Source organism: Strix uralensis, chromosome 4 (assembly GCF_047716275.1).
Source record: "Strix uralensis isolate ZFMK-TIS-50842 chromosome 4, bStrUra1, whole genome shotgun sequence".
In the NCBI taxonomy this organism is placed as follows: Eukaryota; Metazoa; Chordata; class Aves; order Strigiformes; family Strigidae; genus Strix; species Strix uralensis.
The window spans coordinates 130189073-130201362 of record NC_133975.1 but is presented as its reverse complement, the minus strand read 5'-3'; the positions used below and the strand labels follow the sequence as shown (position 1 = coordinate 130201362).

Genomic DNA, 12290 nt, shown 5'->3' with positions numbered 1-12290 from the left:
GCGGGGAGGGCGCGTGCGCCGGGGCGGTGGCGGGAAGGGACCCGCCTCAGGGAACCCCCGACGGGGAAATGGCGGCGGTTGCCGCCGGCTTCTCCTCCCCGGTGGTAGCGGGGACCCCCCCCTCACCCGGCTGGGGAGGGCCGAGGTGGCACCGGTGCCTTGCCGGCAGGGGAAGCTCAGGCCCCGCGGGAGCTCGGTGACTGGCGGAGGGTGCTCCCAGCAGGTAGCCGCTGCTCCGCCCTCCACACCGGTTACCAAAAGAGTTAAGTTTTAGAAGGTTAAACAGGAAAGGCATACAAGAAGCACTCGCTATTTTCCATATAACGGTGAGAAATAGGTATGCGATGGAAGCTGAGGGCAGGATGTGCTTGAAAATAAGAGGTGTGCTCACTACCTGTCAGTTTTTTACACTTTAATCAATTTTATACTTTCATAATGGAAGAAACTATTTTTAGTAGATGCCAAACTGTCCTTTTAATTCTTACACCTTTTTGTATGCATTTAATGAATTTGCAGCTACTACTTGAAGTACCTGCAACTTCCATGGGGAGATACTGAAATATATTCACGCTGGATAAAAACCAAAAGACACAAGTATGGATCATATGTTTTTTTTTTTTTTTACATTCATTATAAATAATGCGTAAGTTGATTCATCTTTCAGTTTTACATGTTGTAAGCACAATATATTACACCGGAAGAAAACAAACTCCATAAAAAAAATTACATTTGTTTCCATTTATACAGAAGTCATTTGTCATGAAATAACAGCATCTGACACCGAACGGGAGACTTAACAGGTAAATGATGGAAAACCTGAGAGACAGTGATGTCATTTGCTAAAAGTAAACAAAAAGATTTTACTCTTGATAGACCCAGACTGTTCCCTGCTCTACCTTACATATAATCTGGCTAAAACCAAGTATGTTACAATCTTTCTTTTTTTCCAATCAGAATTCAATTTTCCCTGTATTTAAAGTAGTAATTGGAGCATGTGCGACAAAGTATACTTTTAAATAATTCTAAATTGACAAGTGGCACTTCAACTGTGTGAATTTAGTACACATAAATTTAACTTGAGGTCTGTCCTCTTCCAAAACTCCCAACCAGAGATATCTGTGTGCCTTTATTTTCACAGTGATTCATAAAGCAAGAGTTGAAAACATTTAAAATATATTCTGGTAATAAAGTAGTTAATGTCTTAAGTGGCAAGACATGTTGTATGAACCAGGCTTAGAAATTCAGTGACTTTTGACTGGTACAATACCACTAAATACTTTGGTATCTTTAAAATGCCTACACCGCATAGGAGACACATTCATGCACAAAAGACCACTAATGCTTAATAACTTACATGTTTATATGCTTATTTTCAGTAGCCTGGACTCTGTAAAACTAGCTGCTTATCTTCTGAGCTGACACAATGAACCAACAAGCAACATGACACCCGTTTGTAAGCAGCACTACCTTTCTCTGTGTTCCCTCCATTTGGGGAGGGATTGTCCTGAATTGTCCTGTAGCAACAAAACCAGTACAGTACAGGAAGGCTCTAGAATATGTAATTATAAAAGGCACTTCTGAGAATTAATTCACACAAGTATTCCAGTGAAATTGGAGTTTTGTCTAAAAGATATTTACCAAACATTTCCCTCCTCCTCCTCCTCCTGTGGTTACGTTAGTTTTTTTGAAGCTGAGTGAAAGAAAAGTAGAACAAGGTAGGATAGGGTGAGAAAGGAAGAAGTAAAAGTCCCTTTTCTCTGTTTTTCCCTTCTATTCCAATATCTGGGCTCCCTTTTTGTGCTCCAGAAATGTCTGTATGTTTGGTTTCTAAAAGCCTGGTACCTACCAGGAGATTAAAAGAATTAGTTAAGTAGTCTAGCCTTTAAAATTGAGTAATGTGGAATTAATTGCACAGTAAAAGTGAAGTACTGTTCCCTCTGTTCAGTGTTCAGACTTTGGTCACAGAGTGAGTGTTGGAAGTAAACCTACGTCAATATATGAAGTAGTGTTAAAATATGCTAGCTAATAATATTTTTCCAAATACCCTTCTGATCATCTGAACTTCATATTTACATTGTTTCCTGGAAGTATTTTTGAAACTTTGCTAGTTTCCAGAGCGTATGCATGGTTTTAGGGTGTGCTCAATTCCCATATTGCTAACAGACAGCCCTGGTACCCACACATAGAGATTTATTATAACTGATACCACTTACTGATTAATATTGAAAGAAACAAGATCTCGCTACTTTAAATTTTTTAAAACTCTGATTTCTATCAATGCAATTTGTCAATCTGACACATTTCAGATTTGCAAAAAAATGTTTGCAGCCTCTGAAAAACAGGATATGCAAGTCCCTGAATTTGAGATTACTTAGAGAAATACCCAGTATAGGCATTTAAAACAGCATAGCAGTGAAATAATTTATAAAGACTTTGTGATACTCCAACATGTTCTTCTTACATGATTGTATTTCCATTTCCACGGTATTGCCTGCATAAAGGAACGGAGGAGGAGGAGGAGAGGAGGTCATACCCTCTATGTCTAGTTCAGTCCCTCAACCCTCTGAAGTTGGTAAGTAACCACGTACACAGAGATTGCATTCCCTACAGCCACATGCTAATCAGCAGGGAGTGAAAAATCATCTTCCAGAGGTTACTCCACAGCTTGTAGACAGTACTATCCCAGTTTCTGGGGGACTTTTGGCTCATTACAAATGCTGTCAGAATTGTCACCTTGCTAGCGGTTTCAGAGACAAAACATCTCGCTCTCTTCCTCTGCATCCTCAATTCATGCATATTTAAAGAGCTCCAGTTTCAAGTATTGCCAGTATGGCCCCTTTCACCAGTTTTATTTACATTGTTTAAATGTGTCTCACTGGTCTGATGGAGGCAAGGCAGTTGTAGGGCATTTAGACTATTTGCAGTAATGGATTATTTACAAGCATTTGAGCATGCCAGCTCTTATTCAGCTGCTTCTGTGTCAGACCCCTCCGAGTATTTGAGGTGTTCCCAGAAAACTTGCATTTCCCTGGCCTCATTGACTGATCGGATAGGAGGTACTGCCTGTCCTTACAAACCGTGATGCTCTTCGACCTTCATGGCTACAGCACTTCCGCATGTTGATCTACGAGTACTAAGGTAATACTCATCCAAATACAATTTGGTTTATCCTGCTTTTCCTAATGCATATTTATCTTCATCTACTGACATTAATATCCACATTTGTAATGTTGAAGGAAGCTAATTTAGGCTGTTGTTCCCTGAGTTCTTCATATCCACGTTGAATATGTTTCTTCACTATTAATTACAAACTTAGATTCTGTACTAGGATCTATACAAAAGACAGGCCTTTCCAAACTATCACTCAGGTCAAACCGAACACTGCATTAATGGCAAAGGTCCATGTTTGTGAGGCCCAGTGACGGGATTTCACTGACGAAATCATTCCAGTCCCCCTCTTCATTCTTCTGCCAGTTGTTTAATAAACATACTCCACTGCTTCACTGAATTTACAAATTATATAAACAAATCTCAACATCTTCACTTCTGCTTAGTGACTCTTCCTTTGTTTAGTATAACTTATTTCCACACACAAAAAAAATTAAGGCCTCTACATTTTTTAAGTTGTCTGGCAGCACAGCTTAAAAAATAATAAAAAAAAAGGTAGTAGTCTTTATTTGCCAGCTGGGAAATTTCTTCAGATGAAATACCATTACACTTAGTTGGAGGCAGTAGTCTACGTATTTTTAAGAAAACTTTTCTTCTGAGCTCTGCAAAGAAACAGCCATGAAGAATAACCCAGAAGCCTAATGCATAAGGTGGAGCATATTGCTTTACAGAAACCAGAATCAGTTTGCAGGACACAGACCACATCAGGGAAGTCTTGCTTACAACAGCAATTATACTGACAGTGTTGAAGACTGACCTATCAATATTATTAGGTTTGGACCATGAAGTATTCTAGAAAACCCAAAATATTTTAAAGTTTTGAATTCAGTAAGTTTGCATTAGACCTTGGCTTCAATTGATTCAGTACAGTAAATTCAGAATTTATATTTTAAATTAAAACCAAAGTATCAAAATAAGTTAACCTAGAAAAACATGGGGTTTTTTTAGATAGTGAGGATTACTTCTAGGGAAAACTTAGCAGAAAAGCAGTTTGGGAAGAAACAAAATTCTCTTTTGGCAGTGTCCGGTTTGGGATTTAGGTCTGTCCTCTCCTTGGAGGCACGTGTTAACTAAAATTCATCAATACAAAAAGGCAACACAGTGAAAAGCTGAAATATTAACATTTCAGTAAAGTGCATGGGACTGTGGCAGACTTAATGGCTTTGCTATAACCTTATCTCGGATGCTGAATTAAATGACGGGGATGCCAAGTTCTTGACTATTCTATTGAGGTTGGCAATTTTTTCTTCTAGTAAATAGTTTTTCCTTTCAGCAGTTTTCTGCCGCTGTTCTGTCATCTCCAAAGCCTTCAGCAGTTGTGCATTCTCAACATAGAGATCCTTGACCATTGCATCTGCTTTAGTGTTCTTGGAAAGCTGAATTGTGGATAGAACATAATTACTCAGCAAAATAAAAGCAAAATAAAAAGAAAATATTAAAAAAAAAGAACAGTGCTAGGACAGCATCCTGTCTGTACTCTTCAGGAAATTCCTTTTCCTCCTTTTCTAATCAAATTTTCCAGTTAAGATACTTGGACAACATTGATGTTTCTTTCCTGACTTTAAGTGCATCAGCATACCAAACAAGCATAGCTTTTAGGAAATTAATGAGTAGTGGATTCAGTCCCCAGTTTGGCGTTTTAGGAAGTTTTGGGCAAATATGCTGTACTTTAGCTCAGAAGCCTTAAAAGAAAAAGGAAAGCACCTTTAACTTCACTCTAAACAAGAATGGTGTGGCAGCTTTTACCCACTTAGTTGTTTACAGAAATAATGGGGGCGATTTGAGGAAGAGAGTAAAAATGCTTACTTGTTCTTTCAGCTGATTTACTTTATCTTGGAGAAGCCTCTTCACAAGCCTTAGTTTCTGTTCAACATCCATCATACGTTCTTCCATCATTTTTAGAAGCTGCTCATGACCCCCCTGGAAAGCAACATTTATGTGAGAATCAGTTAATAAAAATCAGTTCACATTCACCGGTCTCCTTTTTTTTTCTCCAGTTTATGCTTCAGAAAATAGTTGGCACTCCACATTTGCGTCTATTTTAAAGAGTTGACTGAATTAATAAACCATCCATGGAAGCAAAATGTTATGGCAACACTTAAGGGACACTCACAGCATTGAAGTAGTTTTCTAAGTCTAAGTTACATTTGTGATTTTTTTTTTAGAACTGGTAAATTGACATAAAATTCTGTCTTGACTGTGATAGTCAGATATCTGGATAGTTTCTTTTTCTTGTTCTTAGGTGCTTCCATATTTCTGTTGAATGTGGGAAACAAAATACCAATCAAAATCTTAATAGTTTTTAAAACAATGAAGGTGAAATCATAAGGGCAGGCACGTTAGTTTGACAGTATAACTCTCCCATGCCAAAGCCCCCTTGAAACTGAGTAATATCCTAAAAAAGTAGAATGCTATTATCCCAAACTTGGGTTTTTTTTTACATTTTTAGATTAGTTGTTGATAACTAATGTTTCCAAATAGTAACTCTAAAATGCTTTTTCTCTTTTTCTGCAGCGAGGTGACAGTCAGTCTAACTAAAAGCATAGTAACTCAGCCCATTGAGAAAAATTTTCCCAAATAAATTAGGAACACCAGGAACTGCAAGAGAGGTTGTTTGTATTTGGGAACTTTAGACACTGACTGCAGGGAAAGGGGTTCTTTATTTTAATGCTAGCTTGTTACTCTAATTCTAGGAAGTTATCTGAGAAGATTAATTTTGAGAAAGCACCAAGCTTCTTCTCAAAACAAAATACCTTCAAAACCAAAGTACCTTCACACATGAAAAAACTGAGGGAGGAATGTTTCAGGTGCGTAGTTTCTCATATAAACAACTGTAGAAAGATCCCCTTAGGGGACTGACTGAAGTCTACTCAACATTTTATGTGTAACACCAGAAACTCCTTAAGTCTATGTATGCGGTTATATGATCACTTAGCTTGTGAAAAAAATTGAAAAATTTTACATTAGTCATACAGAAAGCAGTTTTACAGTGTTGCTGGACAGGAAATTTTTTCAGATTAAAAAAAGTACTACTAAGCAGAATTTGCAGGGACTTTCTAGCCAAGTTCTTGAGCTATCTTTTGTAATTTGATTGGAATTCAAAAACATGGCCAACTATTACACTTCACAGTGGTCGCAGGAGCCTCGAGTGAGTGGTTGAGACAACTATAATTCTTAGTTTCCACTTAATGCCTGTGATTCCTGTTTTTTGGCTTAAAGTTGACTTTACTGTGTTCTGTCTAACTTCATATTATTTTATGTGTAATGGGAGGAGCCAGCTCAAGCATTAGCTTTAAGGTCATTAGAAAGATAGGAGCAAAAAGATCTTGGAAAGCAAACAGCTGAAATGGTTCACAGCTCCCAGCTAGAAAAATCAGAGGCCTTAAAGAGGTGTTTTTCTGACCTCTGAAAGTATTAAAAAAATCTAGTTTAATCTAGTAATTTGAGACAAAAGAAAAACCACTAAGGAATGTTATCCAAGAAACAAGCGTGTTAATTTTCTGTTTTCTGGCACTGCCTTTTTACTTTATGGTCACAGCAGTAGAACATGCCCATGTACGATGCAAATTCTTTTCTTAAATGTGCAGATACATCTGCTAAAGAGAAGCTGAGGATCTGTACTTAAGCACGTCTCCTATTACAAATCTTTCCCAGAAGTCCTGATGTGACAGTCCTCAGTATCAAAGACAAATATTTTGTCTAAAATTTGTTAATTCTTGTTCATAAAGCTGAAACTATTGATACTAAGACAAGAGACATTATGTTTAAAAAAAATTTTATTTTTCATTTACATCAAAAAATGTCATCTTTCCCTGTTAAAAAGTTTATACATCTTATACAAAAATGCAGTATAAATACCCCAGATTTTCTTCAATCTCATATAAAATTAGTACCATTTGAGAAAAATAGTCTCTTTCCACACTGAACAACTCCACATTTTAAATAACATAAATAAAAAGTATTTGTAACAAATTAAAAAAGACACCTTTTGAACTTTCACAAAATAGCTTCTAGACAAATAAATAGGAAATAACACCGTGGAGACTTTTTTTTTTTTTGGAAAAGGACAAAATAATTTGATCCTCAAGTTTCTCAGCTTATGCCAGTTCGTGTGTTTGTGTGTGTTTATCATGGTAAGGAATGAGATCATAAGCAGCCAAGCTGTCAGAGGTGCCCGATCCTCCGGTAGGAATCTGCATGCACTGCTCGCTGCTCCGGTAGCAAGGCCTAGAGAAAGAAGGCAAGTGGGATACTTCACCCTGATATCCAGATTTTCTTTTAAATACGTATGTATACTTAAAGCAAATCACCAATACAAGCGAAGCAAGCAACACAAGACAAACAAAAACACACACAAAAGAAAACATGCAGAGTATCACACATTATATTTCTCTAAACACTAGTATTAGCACTACACATATGCAATTGAGGAGATATTCAGGATGCATTTGCTAGATGCAAGGACTCTTCAGATGGCTCATCCATGTTTTTGAGGGATTTAGAAAGATCAGTGGCAGGGATTAACTGCAATTAGCAAAGCAGTTAAATTTCTTAGAGGAAATTATCTCCACTATATATATATGTATCTTTATCTCACAGGTTGCCAAATAACATTTGTGAAAACTGTAGTCCAACTGACCTCTTTTGAAAAGTTATTTGCATTTCTATTTTAAACCTAGCTGTAAGTCTTTTCCTGAGACAGGTTGAACAAGCTGTTGGTCAGAGGTGATTTGAATTTTGAAATAAAGAGCTGAAGAAAGGAGAAGTTGAGCAACGCTAAGTACTCTGAACAAAAGTATTGGTTAGCAGAGATTCTAAGGGAACTTAGGAAAAGATTGGGTCATTAACAGCCTCCCAAATCTAGTTACTGAGCAAGGAATATGAGAACAAGGGCAGCAATTGCTACCGTGCAGCAGGTAAGAACCACAGCACTAGACACAGCGGAAAGTCATTTGGAATTCAGAAGAGTCCAGACAGGTTAACACAGAAGAGGCTCAGGGGTTTTATTTTAGTGAAATCTGAATGTATGACAGTAGCCTTTGAAGGACAACAGCTCAAGACTGACTGTAAAATGAATGAGAACACAGACCGCCATAGCCATGATCAAAAAGCAATGAAAACTGCAAAGCGTGATGAACACAAAATAATTCCAAAAAGGAGGGGGATAACTCTGGACACCTTATTACACAGGAGGACTCAGGATCTAAGAAAGCTGCAAAGTGCAAAGCAGCGACAGCAGCAAAACTAGGGGATTAAATTTACACAGAAGGCATGGAGATAACCTGACATTGTACTCACTGGTGAAAAGATGATGAAGAGGGATTAGGATGCAATTTTTCAAGATGCTAAAGGGGACATTAAAATGGACATAAGCTCAACTAAATGTTAACCCTAGAAATCAGGGAAGAAAAATGAACAAATGAAGAAAAATCATGAAGAAAAATCAACAGTGAGAATTAAAGCAAGATGTGCTTACAGAAATGTCAAAGTTGAGACAAACTAAGCCAAATTAGGCCTTGTTTATAGTTGTAGAATGCATGTGCTTAATAATGATTTTAGAAAGTTATCTAGTAAAGCCCATGAAAAAAAGCTGTAGGAGACACTATAAACCAGAATATCCATTCACTTTAAGCTAAATTAAAAAAAAAAAAAAAGAAAAAAATTAAAAGGATTAAGTGCATTAGTGCATTGACAGCAAATATTTGCAAAGCCTCTCTGAAAGTATTTTTAAATTCATGAAGCTTTCCAGAATAAAAGCTTTTACAGGAAACGTGGAAGTGATTTATCTGTAGAACTACAAGTTCCAGGATGTGACTAGTTTGCAAATTGTTTCTCAGGCTTTCAAAGGCAAAATTACAAAGTCATCACTCCTAATGCAATACACAGCACATTCATTTGCAGATGCTACTGCTGTAATATGGCTTTTATTGATTTCAAAATTAAACTGCAGTCTCTACTTTCCATTGTATGTGACCAAGTACATTAGCCTGCGGTAATGCACTTGCATCGCGACTCAGCTGAAAGGGAGACAACCTTACAATTGATTTATTTTTACTTATCCTATATTATTTGCTGTTAAGTTCTTTTTTGGGGTGGTGGGGGGGAACTTTTTGATTTTGTGCCAAAAAAAAAAATTCTCACTCCAAGTTTTGGAAACTTTAGAAATTGTTACTGCATATAGTCTCTCTCCATAATACCTTTTTTCCAGAATACTCTTAACATGTTCAGAGATTTTTGCACTTCAAAGTCTTGGTCTTATTATTTTTTTTAAATTATAACTGCAATTTGAGTTTAAAACAAAGGTCTTTTTTTTTTTTCTGCTAACAGATTAATAACAGTGTTAGTATTTTATCTAAGTTATTTAGAACTTTATCTTTTCTCATAAGATAAAGTTGTAATATTAAGACCTGTGGCCTGAGCCAAAGCTTTAGAGATGTGGTTACTTTTCGAAGAAAAGAGTCATTTGGCAAGCCAAGTCCCCAAGCTTAATTTTGATATGGAAGATGCAAACTTGTCCACCTATTGCCTATAATTCAATTTTAAAACCCAAAAGAACCCAAAAGAAAAGTGACTCTGACTCTGCCCAGTATGTACAGTGGATGTAATCTTCCTTGGAATTAGATTGTTTTTCCTCAGAAATGCCAATATTGAAGTTTCTGTATAATGGTAACAGTGTTCTCCAAACAATGTCTTGTCTTACGGCCAAATAATGAAGATAGGCTGACCTTAAAAAAAGGATTAATTTGTTTGTATTCTGCTCTACTACAGCTGAGAGAACTCCATGTGACAGCAACAGCCCAAACTAGTATTTTTATGTGATGAGTATGTGCTTGTGCAATATGTGGTGTAGTGGTTGTTTTTTTTTTTTGTTGTTGTTTTTTTTTTTTAAATAATGGTTCCAGACGTGGATATTAGGTAAAGAAAACAAAACCAGAAAAAAACCCTATAAGCACTTACTGCACATTGATCAGAAGGAGAAAAGCCAGTTGACTGTGGATGGGAGTGGTTTTTATTCAAAAAGATTAAGAGGACTTCAGAATTAAGCTATGGCTCAAGGTTTGGATTGTACGTATCTTTGATAGAATGAATTTTAATTTTTGAACTGGCATAAACAGAGAACGGATCTCATCGGAATTGAAGAAACAAGAAAACAAACCAGATATCCTTTTAAAGTTGTAACCTGCAGAGTAACGAGAGCTTTACCTGTTGCATGTTTGTTTCAGAGGGTCTACTTTCAAGTTCTTCCTGAAGACGTTGACTCCTCCTCTCTGCTTGTAGTAGCTGGTGTTGGAGCTGCAGGAACTGTTCCTTGGGCACCATAGCACAGCCTTGCTGCTGGAGCTCCCGGGAGTGCGGTGATTTGCTAAGCATCACACTGGCGCTTGAGTGGAGCATCTGAAGAGTAAAGTCAGTCAGCCACCAGGAGAAAACAGCACTGCCGTTCATACAAGGTATCTTTCAGTGATGCACTAGACATCAGGTTACTTTTGAACAACTTGTACGCCAGAGAAACAAGCCTGAACTCAGTAACAGAAGCTAAAAATCCTCTTTCCAGTGGATAAAAGATGCATCTTTCTGTGGTCTGAAGTCTAAAGGAATTTAGATTCATAATTTCAGACCTGAATTATATATTCATTGAATTTCTTAAAGTTAAATGGGCCTGTGGTGAGCTTTAACTTAATAGTCCTTTTGAATTTTAACCTTGATCTCAGCAGCTCTTCTAAAAAATAGTATCCACTTACAAATAAAAGCACTAGCATGACGCAGGCTGAAGTTGTCCACCAGTGCTGATTATTTCTACTCTTTAGCATAGAGAGATAATATTCTCCACAACAATTTTTCAGTGTAATGATGACTTAAGTAATTTGATGCCAGCTGCTATATTACATTCAGATTTCAGTATTTGGAATCCCATATATCTTTCCTTATTCACTACTAACTAGAAATTTTAACACATTTTATAATTTTCATTTCGAGACGTGCCATGAACATAGTTCAATAGCAAGTCTGGAGACCTCCTGAGTGTGTGTGCTGCATAAGCAAAAGTATACTCAGAGGGGCCCTTGAGATATGGATGCAGGTAGTAATCTGAAGTAGTTTAATTCCAAATTTAAGTCTCACTTGCATTAAAAAAAAGATTACCAAATGCATCAGCAGGTCTATGTAATGTAGAGGTAGTATATACCAACAAATAGTGCATAATGGCTGTCCTCTGTGAAGCTGTACTACCAGAAAAGTCTTTTAATTTGTAAAACTAGACGTCTCGTGGGACAAAAGGATTGCATTCCTAATAGTCCTTGCTACAGCCAAAGAGCACCTCAGAACAGACTTGTCCTAAACAGTTTAGCTTCTCCACATCATTTAATTAAGTGCTGCTCCCAAGCAATGCCATGACACTTACTGGATAAAGGTGGCTAGAAAAGAGGCGTATCTGGCATTGCCTTACTGCAGCAGCATTGCAGCCCCGAGAGCCCAAGTTAGATAAACTGGCCTGGCATTAGATGAACTTTCAAGACAATATTAAGAGCCAAGATAGTCAGATGAAACAATTTAGCATTTTCCTAGACTAAAGTAAAATCCAGGTAATACTAGCTCACAGTTGTAATAGTTTATAACACTAAAAAAGAAAAGACCAGAGTTGTACAGTAAAACACCCTGATGTTTCAGACAAGCTGATTTGCAGCTTGAATTTGTGTAAGATTAATACTTTCTTCCCATAAAGTTCAGCTCACCACATCAAAATTCTCACCTGTTATCTCAAAGCCATTACTCTGTTCCCTTAGGACAAGGCATATAAGATTATGTAAGTGGGTTTAATTTTCCTTTCACAAGTGGTAGAATTATGGCCACAATTTGTAATCATATTTCAATTACTGAGTTCATCTATACCGTAAACAACTATATATAAGCATTTTTCATAATGGTGCAACTCTTCTGGCCATGTGAGCATCTGTACATCTCTGCTGGCCCAGGTAAACAGAAAATAGGTTTTTAAGTACTTGAAAATAAACTAGTCATATTTTTTTAAGCTGTCAGGAGGTTCTCTTAAATTAACTTGTCTGTAAAGGAGCTATTCTTACACTGACAATACAAACAGTGAAAATAAGGAGCTTTTGATGGGA

At 37.1% G+C, this 12290-nt stretch overlaps 1 protein-coding gene across 1 annotated transcript in view; it reads right to left on the bottom strand.

Annotated features, from left to right (window-relative positions):
* Positions 1 to 595: 595 nt before the first annotated feature.
* Positions 596 to 12290, bottom strand: part of NIN (ninein) — a 64730-nt gene continuing 53035 nt past the window's right edge. Inside the window, exons 28-30 of the mRNA XM_074869222.1 lie at positions 10372 to 10563; positions 4975 to 5088; positions 596 to 4544 (exon numbers count right to left, since the gene is read on the bottom strand). Coding sequence (XP_074725323.1) covers positions 4335 to 4544; positions 4975 to 5088; positions 10372 to 10563 — 516 coding nt within the window. The 3' untranslated portion in view covers positions 596 to 4334. The remainder of the gene's footprint in view (positions 4545 to 4974; positions 5089 to 10371; positions 10564 to 12290) is intronic.